This window comes from Mustela nivalis (assembly GCF_964662115.1).
Source record: "Mustela nivalis genome assembly, chromosome: 2".
NCBI classification, from domain to species: Eukaryota; Metazoa; Chordata; class Mammalia; order Carnivora; family Mustelidae; genus Mustela; species Mustela nivalis.
In genome coordinates, this window is record NC_139021.1 from 10,902,036 (window position 1) to 10,925,438 (window position 23,403).

Consider the following 23,403-nt stretch of genomic DNA (forward strand, 5'->3'; position numbering starts at 1 on the left):
TTGCTTTTCCATGTCCCCCGTACCCTTCTTTCCTAGCACATCAGCCATTCAGCAGATACATATTGGGCACTTAACGAAGTTGAAAGGACTGTACAGTTAATTCTAAGGATCCCTGCTTGGTAACAGTCAGCACGGATGAGGTGCCAGATGCAGAGCTAAGCACCCTCCCCCCCTATATCATCTCATTTAATCCTCATGGCTGCCCTATGAAGCAGGCCTTAGCTTTAACCCCATGGTCAGAAGTGGAAGTGAAGATTGAAGAGGGAAACAGAGAGAGAGTGAGTAGTGGGGCCAGGACGCACAGCCCAAGCAATCACACCCCAGGGCTTTTGTGCTTCACTGGGAAAAAATAGTATCTTTTGTTGTTCTGCGTTACACTGCAATTGTCTGTTTACTCTGCCTCCCTGGATCAGTCCGGGTCCCGGCAGGAAGCAGATGGCACACTCAAACTAGGATAATTTGAGCAGAGTTTAATAAAGGACTCATTTGAGAAGTGTGGGCGGTGGGGGGGTGGGTAGGGAAACTGCAAGGGATGGCGGGGCACCCCAGGCTCCTATCAAGGGTGAGGGCAGGGCTGCCTCTGGGAAGCAGGAGCCAGAGACTGTGTGCAGGGGACCCTCAGCCAGCATCCGAGAGGCTGGGAGCCGGGAGAGAGGGAGGAACAGCCGTCTCCCTGCATGTCCTTCCCCCACTTGCCTTCTGGACATCCCGCGAGCTGACCCCAGCTGGAGGCCAGAGGGCCGAGGAGGCCTGTGATGCGTTCAGAGCAGCTCAGGCCCGTGGAGGCCAGAGGAGGACAGGGAAGGGCAGCAATCAGGCTTTGTGGACCTGCAGCCACTCGCTGAGTGTAGGGTCCTTATGGGCTGGCTTGGCCTTGATCCTGTGTACGCCCAGGACACCTTGTGCAGAAGATAGCAGGCTAGGTGTGCTTGGCACATGTGAATAATGAGTGACGGATCTTTATTCAAAAAGGCTGTTTCTGAAGTGTCTGCTTCTCAATCACGTGTGGACTCAGGATTCTGAGTGTGTAGGTGTGTGTTTGTCCCTGTTAGTTCTGAGTGTGTATCTGTGTGTGAGTTTCCATGTTGTTTCTGAGAGTATGTGTGTCTGTATTACTTCTTCTTCTTCTTCTTTTTTTTTTTTTTAAGATTTACTTATTTTTAAAGAGAGCACATGCACGTATGTGCATGGGAGGGGCAGAGGAAGAATTTCAAGCAGACTCCACGCTGAGTGCAGAGCCTGATGCGGGACTCGATCTCAGGACCTTGAGATCATGACCTGAGCTGAAACCAAGAGTCAGACACTTCACTAACTGAGCCACCCAGGCATCCCCTCCAGGTTATTTCTGAGTGTGTGTGTGTGTCTGCATTCTGCCTGTCTGTATTCTCTCTGAGGTTGGTGGTGGGAAGAGAATGGCAAAGTCCTCCCAACTCCGAGACACCGGAGTCTTTTCTTTCAGTGGCTTTCAGGACATTCTTCACACCCCTTTGCCCCATTTGAACTTGGATATGAAAGTGGGAAATGAGACTTTTTTTAAATTTATTTTTTTTAATTATTTTATTTTATTGTGTCATATTAGTCACCATTCAGTATATCATTAGTTTTTGATGTAGTGTTCCATGATTCATTGTTTGCATATAACACCCAGTGCTCCATGCAATCCATGCCTCCTTAATGCCCACCACCAGGCTCACCCTCATCCCCCCCCCACCCTCCCCTCTTAAGCCCTCAGTTTGCTTCCCAGAGTCCATAATAAATATAAGAAGGCAGTGAATGCCTTGCTGACCTCACACAGGCTGCACACAGCCCCAGTCACTGAGATCATTGGGTCTGGGCTCTCAGCCTCTGCCTGGATTCCTGAGGTGTGGGCAGCCAGAGCAGAGCCCCTGCCAGGTCACTGACACCAGCTGTGTGAACCATGGAAGGTGCGGTCACCCGAGACAGGGCACCCCGCCCAGCCTGGCAGCCGTGTTTCCATCCCTCAAACCCAGGAGGCCCTCTCCATGCTTCCAGATTGAATCATCTGAAGAAGAGCCCCCAGCCAGAGAGAGGAGAGAAAAAGAAGTTCCTGAGTTACTATTGGAGGTGCCCTTGGTAGCCCATAGCACTGGGTGCAAGGACTGAAAAGGGAAATATACATCCAAGTTTATTATAATTCTTTTTTTTTTTTTTTTTTTTTTAATTTGCGTGTGGTGTGAATGTGTTTGTGTCTCTGAAGAGGAAAGAGGAAAGGGTACATGATCCCCGTCTCTCCAAGGACATGAGGTCAAGAAGAAATTTCTGTCTTCCTATTTGTTTCTCAGACACATCGGCTTCTGTGAGACTGTAGACACCTGATGCTGAAAACCAGTATGGGCTTTGAAGTCCCACAGACCTGCTAGTTAGGACGGGGACCAAGTATTTAACTTCTCTGTGTCTCAGTTTCCTCATTTGTAAAATGGGGGCTCATCTGATATCACAGGGTTCGGTAAGAATTCAAGGAGAAAGAATGGAGGCAAAGCTCTGAGTAATGGTCGTGAGCAATAATGGGTCTTGCCATCCTTTTCGCTCTAGTTTTTGCTGGTAGGACTTAACTAGCCCACTCTTTCTGTTACACTTTGCGAAATCCTCTCCAGTAAAACCAGAGGGAGGAAACCTCATTTCTTTCTGTCTTTTTTGCTTGTATTACTTGTCTTCCTCCTCCTCTGCTCCCCCTCTCCTGTCCCCAGCCATAACCAGAGCCCACTGGGGCCTCTCTTCCCAGCTTCCCAGTGCCCCACCATGGTTCATCCTAGAGGAGCCACCAGCATGCTAACCTGGGAGGTGCATTATGGCCTGAGGACCGTAGCAGCTAAGACTTTAGAAGCCTGAGGCTAACCACTAGTCAATAACCATAAACTGTCCTTGACATTAGTCTGGATCCTTTGTACCTGTTGACTCACAAGTGCCTACCAGGGAAGACCTGTAGCTGAGACCAGCAGAATGGAGCCATTAGGAAATAAGGGAAGTAAAAATGCAAGCAGGGGAGGTAAGGCCGCCAGTCCTGGGTTCAGGGAGGCAAAGATCCCAAAGCTGACTCTGCTTAGGGACAGACCCTTGAGGGAGGCCTCAGACGATTCTTTGTAGTAGAGGCCTCTTTTATATTTTGCCTTGAAGGTAGTCCCAGATGCCTTGCAGATGGGGACTCTGTGAACAGTTAAGGGGTAAATCAATGTGGCTCTGTTATCCTCTTTGTATGAAAAGAAGCCAAGATGCCTTTGGCTTCTGCTGTTTTTCAGGGCTGGGGGGTTGGGTACCTCCCATGGAATCCAGACACCCTGGCACAGAGGGGACTCGCACTCAGATCAGCTCCACTTTAACATCTGCTCTGCTTCCCCAGCAAGAATAGGCAATGATGAAGCCTATTCGTTGAGTTGGGTAAAACCTGCCATTTATTAAGTCAACAGATATAGGGGTTGTTAAAACCTATTATGCTAAAATTACGTAGCTACATTGAACCGGAGTCTTGACCTGAACTCAGTGCCTTTTGCATTCTAAAGAGCAGACTGCGTTTCATGGGACCATGATTCCCAGACTTGGCAGTCTCTGGGGCGGTAATAGGAGGATCTGGACGCAGGTCCAAGGACAAGGATGCAGACTATAGCTCCGACCATCCGTGGTGCATCTGTGTCTCTTCTGACTGGTGGTTTCCAATCCTGGTGTGGTTAAAAGAGAAGTGATTCTGGAGTCAAAACTGGATTCAAGTGCAGAGGCAAACACTTAGGAGCTCCCTAGTGGTGGGTAGGTTTCGAAATCTCCATTCAGTTTTGCTCTCTTTCCAGGGTTTTGCTGAAGATGACACGAGAAATATTTGAAAGTGCCAGGTCCCTCGCCTACCACATTATGAGTGTAAACATGTGCGTTTCCTTCCTACTTAAACTGTTCAGCTTCTCCCTACTCAAGTCGGTCGATGGTGGTCCTGTTATGAATACGCATGTGTTGGAATCCACCTTGGCAAAGATCTGCAAGCCCAAGGGACAGAGGTCTGTAGGCCTCCTGATCATGGGACTGTTTTCTGGCCAGAGACTTCGCCCCTTTTAGAATCAGAGAATGTGAAAGGCCGCCTGAGCCAGATTTGTGTGTGTATGTGCATGTGCAAGTGTGTATGTGTGTGTATGCAAGTGAGGATGTGCTTATATTCCATTATATTCCTCAGAGAATAGGGCAAATTATACTATAAAATATATGAACCAATGGAAAGATACATGCATAAAATGTATACAGTTCAGGACCACAGGCAGGCTGGACTATGAAAACTGGAAATGGAAGTCTAGCTGTGTAAATACCATAGGGTCTCAGGGAGTTGTTACTTTGAAACTGCACAGTTCTTCCTGAGCTTTTATCCATGTATTGTTCTGCCATACTTCTTTTTTGTTTTTAAGATTTTTTTATTTTTAATTAATCTCTACACCCAACATGGGGCTCAAACTCAACCCCGAGATCAAGAGTTGCAGGCTCTTCCGACTGAGCCAGACAGGCGCCGCATATCTGCCATCCTTCTATGAACGTTATTATATGTGTCTTTTGATGAACCTATGTATCCATTTCTGTTGGTATATACCTAGGAATGAAACTGCTGACTCATCCTTTTCTTGGATTTTAATTGACATCATCAGAGCAAACAATAATAATAATAGTTTCGTGGAAAACAACAAAGATTCACACACAAAGTAAAACTTCAGCCCTTTGGATTGAATGGACATTTATGGGACTCAGGTGTTGTAGTCTAAAATATATTAGCTTATTCAGTATTCACAACAATCTCTGAAGCTGCTGTTATTAGCCCCATTGTAGAGGTAAGGAAAGTTGAGTCTTTCTTCCAGTACGCTACAGCTTATAAATGCTAGTGTCAGGATTTGATTCCGTGTCTTTTGAGTCCTAATCTGTGCTCAGCCTAGCTGCTGCTGTCTTCCGTGACAAATTTGCATTTTCTATAAAGCCTTTGAGCCCCAAATATCATTTATTTTATGTGTTTTTTTTGCTGATCTTATTGAAAGCCCCTCTAAAAGGCCTGCATCTGGCATGGTGCCTAGAATATAGCATCATGTCTCAAAACTCCTCTTGATGACACAGGTTCATCATTTGGAAGAGCACTTCGTATTGAGGCTGGCACCATTTGAGCAGAATGGTTTGCCCTCATTAGCAGGCACACAATGTAGAATTTCTTTTTAGTGGGTATATTAGCAAATTTCCACATTTTTTGGTATTTTTCCCCTTCTTTGTTGTCCCTTCTCACTATTCCTAGCATAACTGCTCTGCTTGGTTTGCTGAAGGCCTAAAAAGCAGCTCACCAAACTTGCTAGAATTGGCCATGGAGTAAGAGAAAATGAGGGGGCCCTCCTGTGATCAGAATGCATGAATTTTGGTGCATGGACTTTGTAGAAATGGATTTGGCTCCCTGGGGATCTGTGTGGTTTCTTCCCCAATTATTGCATTCTAGAATAAGTCAGATAGCTGTGTGTGTGTGTGTGTATGTGTGTGTGTTCATCCATCCACATGCATATACCTTTTCTTCCTAGAAAAGGAAAAAGTAAGGTAAAAATTCCATCCAGGTCTGGAGAAAGAACTAATACATTTTGTCTTAATTCTCTCTCTTCTCTTACTTTCAAATACACACAGATACACCACCTATAATGCAAAGTAAAAAATTAAAGTAGATTTTTTACCCTCATGAGGAATATTTGGGTTACAGCTCTATCCATAGTGTGTACAAAATAAGATATATTAGGCTGCAGAAAAAAACTGTGGAAAAATGTATCCTTCCTCCAAATGTATCTCCTCACTTACGTCATTGTAGCTGGAATATTTAAGAACCCGAATGAGAAAGAAGGATAACCAGGGGCACCTGGGTGGCTCAGTGGGTTAAAGCCTCTGCCTTTGGCTCAAGTCATGATCCCAGGGTCCTGGGATGGAGCCCTGTATCGGGCTCCCTGCTCAGCAGGGAGCCTGCTTCTCTCTCTCTCTCTGCCTGCCTCTCTGCCTACTTGTGATCTCTGTTAAATAAGTAAATAAAATCTTTAAAAAAAGAAGGATAACCAAAGAAAACTCATTCTTGATCCAATAATACAATAACAACCCACTGTTGGGTCATAAATAATGCATCAACTAGTAAATATCAAATCTGTCTTAGGGAAACAAATAAACAAACAACAAAACTGTGATCCTATGTCAACTGTGAAAGGCCACCACCATTTGTCTTTCTGGCAGGGAAAATAATTCTGGAATTTTAAGTGCTTACTCTGTCAAAAGATTGGGCAGAACATTGATTTTAAAGCAAAGAAATCTTTGAGTTTATCATCTTATTTCCTATTTGGAATCTGTCCTGTCTCTTCTTTCTTAACCAAATTGTGCAAAGGTTGTGTAAATAAGTTTGCTTCTTTAGAAATCCATCTGTGGGAGCCTGCTGGCTCCTTTGTGGCTATATTTCTGAAGCAATTCCTGAGATGAAATTTGAGATCTTATAATATGTAATGCCTGTACTCTGTAAATTGAGACCAGTCTTTTTAATGATTCTATAACTCCATAAAGTAGGCCATAGTGACTGTCTTCAGAATAATTCAATAGAATCTCTATGCCTCTGAATATAGAATCTAAAAGAGGACACGGTGGGGAAAATGACTCCGGTAGAATACTTCTAATTTGATCACTTCTGAGATGTGCTATTATTATATATTCTTAGTTGGTTCAGCCTGTTCATATGTTCATTTAAGTTAAGATGAGATTCCAACTACAGGTAAACAAAACTCCAAATAGCATTAACAATTAGGGTTTTTTCCTCCTAGAGCTAGTCCAAAGCCAGGTGGCACCTGTATGGTTTTCAGAGATCCAAGCTGTTTTCCATCTCAGGCTGTGCCTTTCTTCATTTTACCTCATGTTCCAAAATGGTTGCAGGAGTGTCAGCCATCACATCCTCACTACAAGCAGCAGGATAGAGGAACAGGGAAAGGGCAACAGGATTCCTCCTCTAGCTGAATTAGCTCCTTTTAAGGAACTTTCTCAGAAGTCCTACATAGCACTTCAGCTTATATCTCATTGGCTAGACTTAAGCACATGGCTATCCCCGCTATAGTTGAGGCTGGAAGATGAGTCTTTTAGCTGAACATATCACATCACTGCCCCGAATCAAATGGGGGTTTTGGTGCTGAAGAAAAGGAGACCAGATAGAGGAGACACACATAACCAGTGGTTCCTGCCATATGCCATTCCAATTACTATTTGTACAAAGAGGGTAGTATAGCAGAAAGCGCTTATACTTTGAAATCAGACGGACTTGTATTTGAGTACTTAGTTCCTCCATTCTCTAGTTGGGGGACCACTTCCACTGAACAGGTGGAGAGTAATGGCTACATTGTTGAGTTGCTTTCAAGTTTAAACAAAATCGGGTATGTAAAGTGCCTGGTACATAGGAGATAGTGAATGATAGCCATTATAACTGCTGTTCTTATTATTCAGTTTTTAAAAATCTAAATATAGTTGATACACTGCTACTTTAATTTCAGGTGCACAACACAGTGATCCAGCTTCTCTGCATGCGATGCTATGCTCACAAGTGCGACCACCATCTGCCTAGTACAATGTAGTTGTTAGTATTAATGGAGAGTAAGACATACCTTCTACCTGCATCTGCATAGTGAGGGTTTTTAAAATTGAGATGTAATTCACATAATGTCAAATTTACCTGTTTTTTTTATTTTTTATTTTTTTTAAAGATTTTATTTATTTATTTGACAGAGAGAGATCACAAGTAGGCAGAGAGACAGGCAGAGAGAGAGAGAGGAGGAAGCAGGCTCCCTGCCGAGCAGAGAGCCCGGTGCAGGACTCGATCCCAGGACCCTGAGATCATGACCTGAGCCGAAGGCAGCGGCTTAACCCACTGAGCCACCCAGGCACCCCTCAAATTTACCTGTTAAAGTGTACAATTCAGTCATGTTCACAAAGTTGTCTAATTATCACCATGAATCCCAGAACAGTTTCATCCCTCTCTAAAAACAGCCATGTTTCAATTGGCAGTCACTCCTCCTTCCTCCCTTCCATCAGCCCATCAGCCACCAGCTTTCTGTGTCTGTGGATCTGCTTATTCTAGACATTTCATAGAAATAGAATCCTATCATTTGTGGCTTTCACTAGCATCATCTGTTCTCAAGTTTCATCTCTGTTGTAGCACATAGCAGGATTTTATTCCTTTTTAGTGACTGACTAATATTCCATTATATGGCTATACCACATTTTGTTTATCCATCCAGGGACATTTGGATTGTTTCCACTATTTGGCTACTACAAATCTTGCTGCTTTGAGCATTCATGTACAAATCTTTGTGTGGATGTGTGTTTTCATTTTGCTTGGGTAAATACCCAAGAATAGAATTGCTGAATCATATGGTAGCCCTGTGTTTAACCTTTTGAGGAGCTACTGGATTATTTTCTGAAGCTGCTACATTTTACATTACCACCTGCAATGTGTGACTTTCCGGTATCTCAATATCCTCTCCAACACTTGTTACTCTACGTCTTTTTCATTGTAGCCATACTAGTGGTTGTGAGTGGTGTCTCATTATGGTTTTGATTTGCATTTCCCTAATGATTAATAATATGGAACATCTCTTCATGTGCTTATATCTCCTTTGGAGAAAAGGCTATTGAAGTCCTTTTCCCATTTTAAAAATTACTTATCTTCTAGTTGTTAAATTGTAAGAGATAACATATTTTGGATACTAGACCCCTCTCAGATTATGTGATTTGCAGATAGCTCCCCTCCCCCGACTCTGTTATATGCATTATCCAGTTTACTCTTTAAAAAAAAAAAAAAAAAAAAAAAGATGTGTTTATTTTGAGGGGAAGGGCCGAGGGGGAGAGAGAATCCTCAAGCAGACTCCCCGCCGAGTGTGGATCCCGACACAGGGCTTGATACAGTCTCAGTCCCAGGACCCCAGGAGCCGAAATCCGGAGTCAGCTGCTTAATGAGCTGAGCCAACCCGGCGCCCGCTAACTTACTCTTTATAGGAATCCTTTGAGGTGGATATTGTTATCCCCATTTTGCAGAGAGGAAGCTGAGGTTCTGAGGCAGTGAATCGCCTGTCCATGATAGCACATCCACTAACTCTGAAGATGGTACTGGAACCCAGGAAGACGTTAGTCAGGGCTCTTCTAGTTTTGTTGGTACAAACGCATCTCAGGCCAGCTTCTGCTAAAAAAGAAGTTGCTTATAGACCTGGGAACTTCAAGGGCTAGACAGGCACCAGGCATGGTATAGACTATGTAGGGCCAGTGCTTCTGGTGATGTCACCAGGACTCTCTCTGTTCCTCTGTCCCTCCCTCCAGTTCTTGCTGTTTTCTGGTTGGCATCATTCTTAAGTATGCTCTGTTATGTGTGGCAATGATGGTCACCAGGAGCTGAAGGCTTCTTAAGTCCTTTGAGCTAGAACATACCGCTTTTTACCCCCCAGCACCTGTGTCAGTCCTACGTAAAACTCCCTGATTGGCCTTGCCTGAGTGTATTGCCTATTGATGGGAATACCCATCAGTACTGCCTTCAGAAGTCTGGGATACTTTGAGTAGACAGCCAGGCCCAGCCCTCTGGTTGGGCACGTGGAGAATATGTTTTTGACATATTGACACTCTCTGGAGAATCACGTGGAGTCAGGGAGGGGGTAGTTCCTAAAAGAAGGGGATATGTAGGGCAGACAGAAAATATAGCCAACGTCCTACAAGGTCTGTCTGAACTGCTAAATTCGGGATGCTGAAATTAGTTGGGGGTAAATGGAAGTTAATTCCCAAAGGCAGACACTAGGACAAAAGTCAGTTTGCTCATAAAATAAAAATGAAAGATACTGAAAATAATCATCTCCAGATCCAATCAACAGTGTGTGCTCTGCCATCCACTTAAATAGAGCAGTTTTATAAAGTAGTTTGCATGAAAACCTCTAAATCTCTACGGCCAGAGCAATAAGAATAACTTTTCAAAAACAAAAAGTAAAATAAAAAGCAAGGAAGAGAAGCTAGATGTGTTTGTCAGAAGGTTTGCTAACAATTGTAGAGGGTTGTTTTTTTGTTTTGTTTTCTTTTGTTTTGTTTTGTTTTTTTTTAATTAGAACCCCTAGTGTGATGCAGAATGTTCACATTTGAGAAAGATGCTAACCAACGAGCATATGCTAAGAAGAAAGCTCTGCAGTGGGTGGGCAATTTTCCTTTTTCAAATAGAGCGATGCCCTACATTTGACATAATTAGGAAAAAATTCTGTTATAATACAGCTCATTGTTATGTGCGTTTAAATACCTTGCAGGTGAAATCATACTTTTGAAAAGCAACAATTGGATACTGTGATAGATTGATATAATGTAGGGTCCCTCTAACAGGGGACCCCCAACCCAGACCTGATGACCTCTAGACTGTTCTTGACTGACAGGTAGATCTGAAGGCAGAGCTGGCGGCTGGTGTTTGGGGTTGGTTGTTAACACTGATGTCAAAAAGGAATTCATCAAATTACAGGATGTTATTTTGCTAGGATCTGAGAGCTTCTGCCCCAGGCTCCTTCCTGGTTTTAACTACAAGCAAAAGGAGGCCAAAGGAGGTGAAACGATTTGACTCTGGAAAAGGAGCCAGCCTCCCTGGCATTCCATGTTCCTTCTCAATGCCAAAGTCATAAATAGCTGTCATTTATCAAAGTTTTCTTCTTGAGTGGTGTTTCAGATGATCAGCAGCTTTGAAAAGTGCTCATAAAAATAGGTCTAACTGGGCTTTGGGCAAATCAGAGAGCTAGCCATACATGAAACAACCTTCTTTCCTTTTTTTCTTTTTAATTTTTTTATTTTTTGGACTTGATATTCATAGGTCACATATTCGAAATCCATATTTATTTCTGTTTGAATTCTTTGACCATTTCATCAGTTGTGCTGAAAACTTGTGTCTCTGCCTATGTATGAGGACAGGGACTGTCTTGTGTACCTCCTTGGCTCCCAAAGCATCCAGCATAAAACCTGGTTAGAATACAAATGGTGATATTTATAGCTAACATTTATGGATCACTTTCTGTTCTCTAGGCACTGTGCTCAGCATCGTGCAAGGATTATCTCGGTTATACCTCACAGCAGCCTTATGGGAGAAAGGTCTTCTCATTATCCTCCTTTTATAGGAACAGAAATTGATGTTAAATATTTTGCCTAACACTCCTTGTGAAGTCGCAGAGCGGGGACTTGAACTCAGGTCATCTGAATCCAGATCATGCACGTATGACTTCTTAACTCTGACAAGTGGGCTCTTAAGGAAGGGAGGATAGGATGGGAGAAGGTAGAAGGTCTATCCATGGACACTGATTGCCCTCGAGCTCCCCAGATTACCTGGCTTTGGAGAGAAGGAAAGAAAAGAAAAGAGATGAGAATAAAAACCGAAGGAGGAGTACCGCAGCATACTCAGAATCTTCTTGCTCAAAATTAGGAGTGTCAGTTTACTGACCTTGTGCTAGATTTTTATATAGTTACAGTTTTTAAATAGTGGACAAGTGTCCATAAGCATTCCTTGATAATGTGATGCAAGGCCAAGCAGCGTCTCTTCTCATACGGGGGTTTCAGGTATTTTTCTGAAGACACGGTGTTTAGTCCCTTCTTTGAAATGTAACCGGGAAAGGTGGAGGAGTGGAGAGCCTCTTGGGAACCGGAATACCTGGGATCTGGTCTTGGTTCCCCACAAACCTTCCAGGAACTGGCTGATCGTCTTTGATGGTGTTCCATGATGAAAGTGACTCCGAGGACCAGGATTCCTCCCATGCCCCGTCCCTGTGAATGCTCGTTCATTCTTCTCTTCACTTATTCAGTGAGCATCACTCAAACATGTAGGGCTTTAGGATTGTCGTAGTGGCTGGAAAATCCCCTGCGCTCAAGGAGCTCACAGTCTTGTTGGAGAAATAGAAGTATTTGAAAAATGGTGCCATGGAACAGGGTCATAAAAGAGGCATGTTCTTAGTCTTGAGGTAGCACAGAAGTGGGTATGAGAGTGATGAAGTCTAAGTGGAAAACAAAACACATTTGTCACACACACACAAAAAAAAAAAAAAAGAAGAAGAAGAAGGAGCACCCGGGTGGCTCAGTTGGTTAAGCGGCTGCCTTTGGCTGAGGTCATAATGCCAGGGTCCTGGGATCAAGTCCTGAATCAAGCTTCCTGCTCAGAGAACTTGCTTCTTCCTCTCCCTCTGCCTGCAGCTCTGCCTACTTTTGCTCTATCTCTGTCAAATAAATATATAAAATCTTGAAAGGAAGGAAGGAAGGAAGGAAGGAAGGAAGGAAGGAAAGGAAAAGAGAAAAGAAAAGAAACCTGGATGTTCTATAAGTTCTTCTCATTTTTTAGGCTAATGTTTCTTTTTCAGAAATAAACTAAAATTTAAAAATCACTCACTCCTGTCGATTGCAGGTTTTGGGGAATCCCATATAACACCACAATTTTTCTTCACTGGAGGTGGTTTTACTCATATTAGAAATGATGTAATTCGTAAAACGGAGCCTATTCAATCCAAAACACATTTATTGGAGACCCCCAGGGGACATGTACTAGGCAGTGCCTTCTGTGGGGAGAAGCCTGCAGGGTTCACATTCAGACTGACTGTGAATGGTAGTTCTTCACTGATTAACCGTTGACATCGAGCGCCTTTTGCGTGTCTCCTGAGTTTTCTCAGCAGAAAGCATGGTACTTCACGAGGCTCCTGAGGAGATTTCAGGAGATGGTGCTCAGAAATTACCAAGCCTGGGCCTCCAGGAGCCTCGGGGAGGTAGGTGATACAGAGAAGGATAGATTCAGTCCCCCACTGCCCTCAGGGATTGACAGTCTAGGAATTTTGTAGCGCAGGAAAATCAGTAGCAAGGTCTGAGTTCTGAGCTGAGCCCTGCCACCCATAGAGCCGCTTGCCACTGGGAAGGTTATGTCTCCTTGTCTGAAGTCCCTTCACACAGTGCCAGCATCCCCCGTTGCTTATGCAGAATGAGAAAAGCTCTCTTGCAAGCAACCATGGGAAGATTAGCCTCAGCTGGAGGGATGGGCAACGGCGGTGCTCTCCAGACCCGTCAAGCTTGCATTTGAGTTGGGTTTGTAATGAGTTCCCCAGGAAAAGGGATAGCCCATAGACTCTCTGGGGAAGAAAACTATCCTGGGGCCACGGACCCGCTGTCTCGGATGAACTTGTGGTGGAAGGTGGCTAATGACATGGACAGTGAAATCAGACTGGGCAGTCTTGCTCCACCACTTGCCAAGGTGACCTCGAGGCTTCAGGATTTTGTGTAAAGTGGGGAGAACACCAGTGCCTGCTCCACAGGGCTGCTGTGAGTATGCAGTGAGGCCACGCCCGCAAGGAGGCAGACGAGTGCAGGGCGCAGAAGCCGCACACCCATCCTCAGTTGATACGATTTCCCAGGACACACAGGACTCTCTTCCTGAGTTCATTCCACTGATACGCATGCTGTGAGTCTGCAGGTCCCAGCACTCTACCTGACTCTTTTTTCCCCCTCTCCATCAGAAGGAACAGTCAGGGATCAGGGAGTGGAAGAGAGAGTGGTTTTCTTTGGTCTCCAAATAAACCACGTACTTCTCTTTACTTCCTGAGGAGCACTCGAGTAGTTTACTTGGAGCATTTAAATTAAGTAGATTTGGGAGCGGAATAGGCTTTTCATTTATTTATTTATTTATTTTTATCGCATGAAATTACATGAGTGCACTCGGGAAACACTCACACAAGGCACATGACAAAAGCAGTCTTTATTTAGCTTCGGGAGAATATGGCAACAGCAGCCTAGCAGTAAAACACAGGCCATCAGACACATGCCTCCCTCCTCTTGCCCCTCCCACACCTACCCTGCAGTGCTTTCCTCTCTTCTAGCACTTCATTAAGATGATAGAAAACGAATTCATAAGTCATCAGGTAAAACAAGGCAATAAGAATACTTTCTTTCGCTGCCCGGGTTGGGAGAAAGATCTAACAGAGTAGCACTGTGCGAGGTCAAGTCAAGAGACAGATTTTGTAGGCGGTGGCAAAAGCCTTGGATGTCGTCTGCCAGGCTCAGGGATCTTAACGTGCAGGGAGATTTTCTCGTGTCTCAGTTTCCATTATAAACTCCCACATCAGGTCTGTTGTATGAATGAATTCAGAGGCTGCATCCATAACCACTAGTGCAGCTCCTGGCCCAGAATAGGAGCTCAGAAACGGTGTTCTGTACCTCGGTACCCACAGGGTAAATCTCTCCGGTAAATCTGGGATAATTGTACTTACTTTATAAAGTTGTCCTGAAATTTAAAGAAGGCTGTGGGGAGTGGGGGGCATGCCTGGGTGGCTCAGTCAGTTAAGCATCTGACTCTTGATTTCAGCTCAGGTTGTGATCTCAGGGTCCTGGGATGGAGGCCCTCGTCTGTCCAGCGACTGGCCTCTGCTCTCAACAGGGAATCTGCTTTGCTCCTCTCTCTGCTCAGCTCTCTCTCTCTAATAAATAAATAACCCTTAAAAAAAAAAAATGAAAAGAGCAGTGGATATGTGTGTCCAAAATTCTAAATCTGTTCACTTAGCAAAGTGTCTGGTACATAGCAGGTCTGTGTTCCTTTCCTTTCTTTTTCTTTTCTTTCTTTTCTTTTCCTCTTTCTTTCCTTCCTTCCTTCTTTCTTTGGGAAGTAGTATCAGAATCTATATCTCCAGATACGGTTTTCAGTATTCCCATATTATCTGAAAAGTATTGTCTACTATGATAGATAGCTCAGATCTTGGTAAGCACGTTACATGTCCTAGTTCACTGAATCCTCAGAGCACTAACACAGTTATTATCATTGTTCCCATTTTTAAGATGTGAAAACTGAGACCCAGAAAAGTGAATTACTTCAACAAGGTCTTAGAGCTGCTACGCAGCGGAGAGGTGAACCCAAATCTTTTTTTTTTTTTTTCTCCAAATATTTTTAGCTAGAACTCATGCTCCTGCAAAATAAACAAATTCCTGAAAACTAAAGTAAACCCAAATGAAATTCATGCAGCTTATAACTCATGCTCCTGCAAAATAAATGCCCTGTTCTATCCTCTAGAAGTTGCCTTGCTTTGAATGTCCTTCTTTATAGGAACTGTGTTCCGTGAAAATGAGGCTTTTATTTTACGGCCTTAACTCATTTCTGATCCTGACTTGTTTTCATTCTATTGGATGCAAGATACTGGTTATTTACTTCCAAAGTCCAAAATGATCACTCATGGATTTGACCTCACAAAGGATGCTTACAAGAATAAGCCAGGTCTCTGAAGAGGATTCCCAAATCTGAGATCTCCTACTGTGGGAATTGCTATGTGGCCTCCCCCTCCCCCCTCTTTTTTCCTCCTCCAGGTGACTAATTTAGAGATATATCTGAGTCCTGGAATGAAAAAAGGTGTATTTATAGTCATACTTCACATAAAAAGCTAGTTCAAAGGGAACGAACATTGGTTGGTTACTCACTGTGCATCAACCTCTTTATCCACAGCCCCTCCGTTTATTGCCCCTAACAGCCTGCACTGTAGTTTTATTATTGCGCTGACTTCGCAAATGAGAAGACAAGGCCGATGATCAACAGAATAGAGATTCCAACCCCAGTTCATGTAGCATAAAGCATATTCTCTTCCCACCCTATTGCCCCTGTCCCATGAAGGCACTGGGAGCTTCTGAAGAATGCTGTAAGTTCCATCCCATCGGGTTGGGATGCTGGCTGGTGCTGCTGATCTTATCCCCAGAGAGCATCCCAAACTCCCCACCCCACCCTCTCTCCAGTGCACTGTTGGCCATCTTGCAAGTGCACCCCGTTGGTTGCAGGTAGGTGGGACAGAGTGAAGCCTGTACTTGGAGAGAAGTCTGCCAATTCCCTGATGACAGTGGGGTCCATAGTGCCATCCCTGTCCAGGAGAATTAGCCACCACTCTTCTTATTAAAACATGCTACAAGGACTCCTGGCTTAACCCAGTCAGCAGTGCTCAGAGTAAGAAACTGCTTGAGGAGTGTGAGGGTGTTCAGCTGCCTTGATGGGGATGATGACAACAGCAAAGATGACGCATGCTTCCTTCAAAGCCGGGCACGCACAAGTGTACGTATGTGTGTGTGTTTCCTGGCTCTGCAGAGGGGGATGTAGATTTCTGAGCAGCTCCACACAAAGAAACCCAGCGTTCTAAGTTTTGCCTTCATCAGACTCTATTCACTTTGAGATATCCAGGAATGGTTTTCAGGCTATTTGAGGAAATGAGAGGTGCAGATGGCGTGCACTGGGTCATGGTGTCAAGTTGTAAGGAGGATTATGGTCCACGAACCCCAGAAATTGTGGGTAGAGGTGTGAACCTTTGAAATTCTAATTGCAGACCAGTCTGAGGAGGTATATACTTACCAGGGCACAATATCTCATTGTTCACATATTCCTTTCCTGGCCAGAGGAGATGGGGAGGAGGAATAGTATAACATAATCTCCAAGTGAAACTGAAACAATTGATGGCAGCATTTTGAGCTCTCCGGTGAATTCTGTTACGAAAAGAAATCCCCAGCTATTTACCACTGCAGCTAGCTTAGCTTTTCATAATAAACTTTATTCCTTGTATTGTAGAGTTAGGGGTATACACAGACTCTGCTTCAGCTGGGAGGGATCTGTGTGGTCTTTTGGCACGCCCCCTCTTTATTTCACAGGGATGGCACTAAGGCTTATGGTGACAGCATCGGTTATCAGGAGAGAAAGGTCGGCAATCCAGGGCTCTGGGACCTGAGGCAATTATTCACTGACTCTAGGCTTTTAATAATAGCTCATATTTATCAGGCATTTATATATGTCATACATGCAGGATGGAAGGAGCAACCAACCCCGGGAAGGTGACAGGCACTAGATGACTTGCGATATAGAGGAGGATAGCATAAATACAACATCAAAGTCAAAATTGATTTCCAGCCTAGAGGAAGTCCTCCTTGGAGTGGATGGAAGTCCAAGTACTGGGTGTTCTACTCCTCTGCTCCATGGGGAAGCACAGGGTAACAAAGTCCCAGAGCTTAATTAGCCCAAGCTAGTAGGAGCCATATTTGCTCCAAGTCACAGAACTTGAAGATGCAGGATGACTCTGTTAGTTTGTGAAAAAGAGGAAAGATTTTCTTCTGAGTGGCTCCTACTCCAAAAGCTAATTTTCTGTCAAGCACTGCACACAGCCAAGTGACCTCCAGGTGCTGGTCTTCAGCTGCCGGCCCTTGCCATCTGGCTAACTCCCCAGAGCCTCAACCTTGGTGTGTCCCAAACCAAACTTGTGTTTTTTAAATTTATTTATTTGTTTGAGAGAGGAGTGGGGGCAGGGCAGGAGGAAAATATCTTAAAGCAGACTCCCAGATGAGTGTGGAACCCAGGGCTCCATCTCATGACCCAGGAGATCATGACCTCAGGGGAAACCAAGAGTCAGGTGCTTAATTGATTGAGTATATCCTAGCACCACCACCCCAACCAAACTTTTAAAGTGCTAATGAGGAGAAAGTGAGAGCCTATTTATTTACTTATTTTTTAGACTGTCTCTCCACATTCATTTCTAAGTGCTTTACTTTGCCAGAAAAAAATCTTTATTCACATACACTGCCTTATGAACTTCTCCCTATAGTTAGCTGAAACCCTTGCCTACCCCATATAGATGAGTGCTTTGCTGGAGGCAGAGTGCAGGGTCCTAGGGCCAACACAGGTAGATAAAACTCCTCGAACTCCTTTCATAATAGCTTTTCTGTGCACAAAGTTACTTTCTCATCCATGGTTCGTCTTCGTGTGAGGCAACTGAAGGCCAAGATCCCATAGCCAACAGGATGTTTCTGGGATGCAGTCTCTTGTTCTCTTTTCTGCTCAAGATGTCACCTGTGAGGCCTTCTCTGAACATGCTTACACTGTGGCACCTCCGTCATTTTCATATTTTATATGTACTCCATGTTCTATCACATGATTGGTTGGTTTTCTCCCTACTAGAAGGGAAGCTCTTGTGAGCAGGGACATTGTCATTACTGAATCTCCAGGGCACGTGCTGCTCGGCCCTTAGTATTTGCTGACAGTGAGGTGATGCATTTCCATTTTACTAGCACTTGGCTACTTCTCTGTGCCAGGCCCAATGCTAGACAAGGTCCCTGCCTTGGGGCACTCCATTGTTGTTGTGGGTAAGAACTAGGGAATGGACACTTAACCACACCAGATGGCAGGAACTCAATCCTAGGGAGAGGCCACAGGGCCAGCCTTCTGCCCTAAGGGGGTACATTTGGAGATGAGTTTGTAAGACTGCTCCTATTGGCTTCAATTACAGGGGTCCTGAGAAGCTTCCCAAGGGCCTAGCTTTCTTCTTTAAAAAAAAAAAAAAAAAAAATTTTTTTTAACCGCAATCAGTGGTGAGAAATTAAATGGATTCTTTGGACATGTAGATCGAGCTAGTTAAAATAGCCATCTGCCAGGACCAAGGAATGAGCAATCTGTTGGTACTTTCTCGCTGAAATTTGGCATCTGCTGAGCACTGTACACCATTTGCCCCTCCGGAAGTGCCTTTTGCACTCCTGACCTGCATGTGTCCTGCGGGTTAAAAAAAACTTACAGTGCAAATGGAAGAGTAGAAATGGTAATTTAAAAAAAAAAAGAAAAAAAAAAGCAAAAATCCTTTCATTTGTCTTAGCATTTTAGCAACCTAAGCAAACTGCACCTTCCAAGTCGACGAGCGCCCTGCACGGGGACCAAGGGCGGGAGCCAGGCGAGCGCGCCGCTTGCAACCGGGACCCTGAGGCCGCCCCTGCGCCCGCGCCCAGTTCGCTCTGCCCGCGGCCCTCGCCGAAGGAGGCGGCTCTCCCGGCCTCGCTTCCTGCACCCACTCGGGACTAAAAAAGAACGCGCATAACTTTTTTTGGTCCGTCTTCTCGCAGAACGCAGGCGTAACGAGCTCGCTGAAGTAACCGCTCCGGGGGCGGTGCCGGGACGCGAGCTTCCGGAGCCCCGCAAGCCGTGCGGGCCCCCACCCCGGCGCCCGCGTCGGAACGCGACCGGGGAGGCAGCGCGGGGCGGGGAGGGGGCGGGGGCGGGGCGCAGACGGGGGCGGGGCGGCGGCGGCGGCGGCGGCCGGGGCGGGGCGCAGGCGGCGCGTGCGCAGAGCACTTCCTTGTTTGTCCCCGTGACTGTAGCGGGAGCGCCGCCTGCCCGCCGCCCGCCCGCCCGCGGGAGTGTGCGCTCAGTCAGTCGCTGCGCTCGCCGCCGCCTGTCAGAGCGTCTCGGGAGGCAGCGCCGGCCGACCCGAGCCCCCGCGTGGCGCCGCGCCCCCTCCCCCGCCGCCGGCATGAACACAGGGAGGCGGGTCCCCGAGAACCCTCTGCCTCGCGCGCCGCTCGGAGTTTGAAGGGCCCCGCGCCGAGCGCTGCCGCCGCCGCCGCCCGCTCCGCCCGCTCTTTCTCCCGCCGCCGCCGGGGACGGGAGCCGCGCCAGGCCGGGCGCCGGGTGGCAGGCTGCGAGGGGCGTTCATGAGCCGCCGGGCGGCCCGCGGCCCCGGGAGCCTGCGCCGTGACTCACTCCCCGCCCCCGCTTGTGTCTCGCCCCCCCGGCAGGATGCCGGACCAGATCTCCGTCTCCGAGTTCATCACCGAGACCACCGAGGACTACAACTCGCCCACCACGTCCAGCTTCACCACGCGTCTGCACAACTGCAGGAACACCGTCACGCTGCTGGAGGAGGTAGGTCGGGGCCGGCGCGCCCCACCGGGACCCCGGCCGGTCCGCCGGGACGCCTCGATGACCCCCGCTCGCAGCCGGTGCCTCGCAGTTGAATTTTCTGGATTTCTGAGCGGGGAGGAAAGGGAGTTCGGGGGCTGGGGCAGCCACACCCCCTCCGGGATTCCCCCCTGCCCACTCCCGGGTGAAGAGGGGACTTAATATGGGCAGCCCCTTGCCCCATTTGCCGGGCTCTGAATTCCCCGGGGGATGGAGGTGGGGAGAGGGTGGAGCGGGCTCCTGACACCCCTAGGAAAAAGAAGAGGGAAGTCCTCTCCCTGTCTTGGACCCTTCGTGGGTGCAATACAGCCTGCCAGGCTCTTTCCACATCCTTCTGACCCTGTCATAACCCGCGAAGTAAGTGATGTCAGGCCCCAGAGGGCAGAGGGAGGCGAAGCAACGTGGCCAAGGTCACCAGCAAGGAATTGGGAGATGGTCAGTGAATGCCCCTCTCCGTATCCCGGCTGTGCCAGGCAGGCTTAGCTGCAGAGGCCAGGGTCCGCGAATAAAACCCCAAAGGGATGAGAGGAGACTCTGGCTGCGATTGCTTCCACCCTAGGATTCCTCCCCATCCAGTCTCCAGTGCCTAAATCCCGGGTGGAAAGAGAGATCTGTGCAGACAGGTCCCCACCCAGCTCCCTGCACCGGAGGGTTTGGTTCCGCCGAGGCTGCTGCGCCAGCAGGACTTGCCCGCAGGGCACACATAAGCTGTGAAGGGAGACCTGAGGCTGCCGGAAGAGCTGGCCGGATTGGGAGAAAGGGGGGCCTGAGACTGCAGAACAGCATGCCTTATCTAGACCCTCCAGAGAGGCATCGCGGGTGTCCTGGGCAGGACCAAGGGCAGAGCAATTTCCTTTACAATTTAAGTGAATTTAGTGATAGGACCGGGTGGGTAGGTAAGGAGGAACCCGCAAGCCCAAGAGTTGCAAAGCCTCTGAACCTCAGTAAAAATAGGACATTTGCCTTGGAACTCTGCACCATCTGTAAGTGCCATAAAGCACCACTCCCCTCCAAACAAGCCAAGCCTATTTCAACTGAAAAAGACAGCACTGGGGGAACTTAGGAAGGCAGATCATTTTCCTGGGGTGGATTATCTTGTGGTTGGTTTATGTGAGGTTTGGGGACCTCTTTCTGATACAAACTCACCACAGCCAGCTCTCTGTAATATTGAGAAGCTTGGGCTTCTATGGGAAACTGCTCTTGGTCCAAGCTTTGCTACTCACTCTTCAGGCCAGGTTATATGCAGAATTGGTACTCTGAAGCCTAAGGTCCTAAATTTGAGGAGGGGAGAAATTTCTTTTCGTGCTGGGTCCTGTCTTGTCCTCCTGGTGCAGTAAATTAGTCTGAACCTTTTATGCCAGTTGAGGAAGCTTTTAGGATTCTCTATGAAGTTAATGTTGGGTTATTGAACTGAATTTTGAAATTCATTTGGAGAAATATCAGCTAAGATTGTTGGAAAGCCAGAAGTAAATATGTTGGGGTGGGGGGTGTTCTTTGTTACCTGTCATTCTGTTGTGTTAACCTGATGTTTAGTGTCTGGGAATACTTGGGAGTTGCCAGGCATTCAACCTCATGATGGGTCTGTCCTTCACTTAATAGTGATAAATTGGAACATGCTGATACAGGAGCATTTTGCATCCTTTTTGTGTACTAATTGTGTATGCCTCCTGAAGGATGTGACATTGATGAGACTGAGTGGTTGTTTTCCTTCTAGATAAGTTCTTCAGTGCCTGCTAATAGAGCTGTCAGTTATTTTAACTTTCCCTTTCTGCACACTGAGATAGTGTTACTGTGTTCTGTTTGTGTGGGGTGTGGTAAGGGTAAGTAGCTGATAATGCTGTTTGTAGGGGTACATGTATTTCACAGCCACAGGAGAGGATAGAGTTAATGTTAATTAGATGCAGCTGCTCTAAATCTGTGTTTGAGGTAACTAAATTTAAATGTGAATGCAACAGATACATTTTTTTTTTTAAAAATAAGGTATACTGTTCTGCAGGGTTCGGTTGAAAAATAGATCCAATCATAACACAAATGTGGTCACCTATGAATTTGAGGAGGAATTAGAAGTTCAAAAGTGTCATGTTAGAGTATGTTGATAATACTCATGCTCTCAAAAGCATTACAGTAAGTGTTACAGTCAGAATGACACAATAATTTTGTAATTGTTTTTCTGAACTTCAGTATAGTACTGGTCAAGGATTCATTGCCCTAATCTGCATCTTTAACTCTTGACTCATAGGACATGAAGTTGGACTCATGAATGATGGCCTTTTGCATAAAGTGAAATATACCTGTTAGTTTCTTATTGATAGGCAACCACCAAGTTGAATTTTTATTTACCCCCAAGTTTGCATATATGGAAGGGGCACATTGTTAGAAATATCTTAAGTGGATCAGAATTCAGTTCTTAAAAAAATACGAGGCTTAAGGTTGTTGCCGTCAAAATGTAAGAAAAAGTTTTGGGGCAAACCACAAAATCTTGTTGGCATATGCTTCAGAAGTGAGATACTTGGAAACTTTAAGAATGCTGTTTGTGTTACTTTGTGGTTATTCTTAGGAATAGTAGGACTTTTGGGTACTTTTTTGGTGATGTGGAAACTCGGGAATGGGAATTCATTTGCGCAGCTTGGAATTCTTTTCAAAAAATCATTTTCTAGTTCCAGTTATTAAATGCCTTCCTGTTTATTTACAGACTTTTTTTTTTTCCTTTGGTTTCCTAATTAACCTGTAGTTGTCCCAGCTAAAAAAACTGTAGCTCTCTAAGCTTGGAACCCTAAATTAACCCACACTCCCCCCTTTTGGTGTGTCCCGTTGGCAGACTGCTTTGCAGATGTTGGTGGCTTTTATTTAAATCTCTCTGTGAAGATCACTGTAGGAAATGGGTCAGAAATGTGTAGTAAAAGGAGGCTAAGAGTTTGCTTCTGGGCTTCACCTTTGGGGGCAGAAGGTCCCACAGGACGTGGGGGTTATGGTGAGGCTGGTGCACACAAGTGGCTGCTATTGGGAAGCAGGAATGGATTAGCTGCTTGGGTTTCATCCTGAGGTCTGAGTGTTTTCCAAGCAAAAAGCCGGTGTTTTGCTTATTCAGCAGTGTGCCATTTTATTCGTGACTATTTGGAAATTATGAGTAGATGACTAGGAGACTAGGAGAAGACAGAGTTTTGCTGAGAAAGGAGGGGAAGCAGGCATTCCAGGACCACTGTTCTGGGAGACAATAGGAGAGACTTTCCACTTAAAGGCTTAGACGGGTCGATACTTAGTGCTTGGTGGAAGTCGATGTAATAAATGAAGGTCTGCTTGGTTATTTTATATTGGGTTAGCACTTTAACTTTTGTGATGATGGAGGGGGCATATCCTGCCCATTTACTGAACGACTGCTCTGTGCCATGCCTGTTGTAGGCATGTGGCAGGCATGATCACAATTAAGCCTAATGTGAACTTTATGGAGGAGGGACAGTTGTTATCTCCATTTTACAGAGAAGAAAATCAAGGCCTAGAGAGATGAAGTGATACATCCCCAAAGTCCCATGGCAGTGGAAATCCTTAAGCAATTAGAACATAAAATAGATGTTCCAAATGTTCACAAAGACGTATTTCAGTGGCTTTGTAGAGAATGTAAGAGGCTTCCCTTTTCATTGTACCTTCTAATTTTGATCTCATGAAATAGAGGTGCC

The 23,403-nt window shown here is 45.8% G+C and overlaps 1 protein-coding gene across 2 annotated transcripts in view; it reads left to right on the forward strand.

The window, feature by feature from the left end:
- ASAP1 (ArfGAP with SH3 domain, ankyrin repeat and PH domain 1) overlaps window positions 1–23,403 on the forward strand; it is a 351,004-nt gene that overhangs the window by 56,124 nt on the left and 271,477 nt on the right. For both annotated transcript variants that reach the window (XM_082719724.1, XM_082719725.1), the window contains exon 3: window positions 19,567–19,693. In XM_082719724.1, the coding sequence (XP_082575850.1) occupies window positions 19,567–19,693 (127 nt within the window). The remainder of the gene's footprint in view (window positions 1–19,566; window positions 19,694–23,403) is intronic.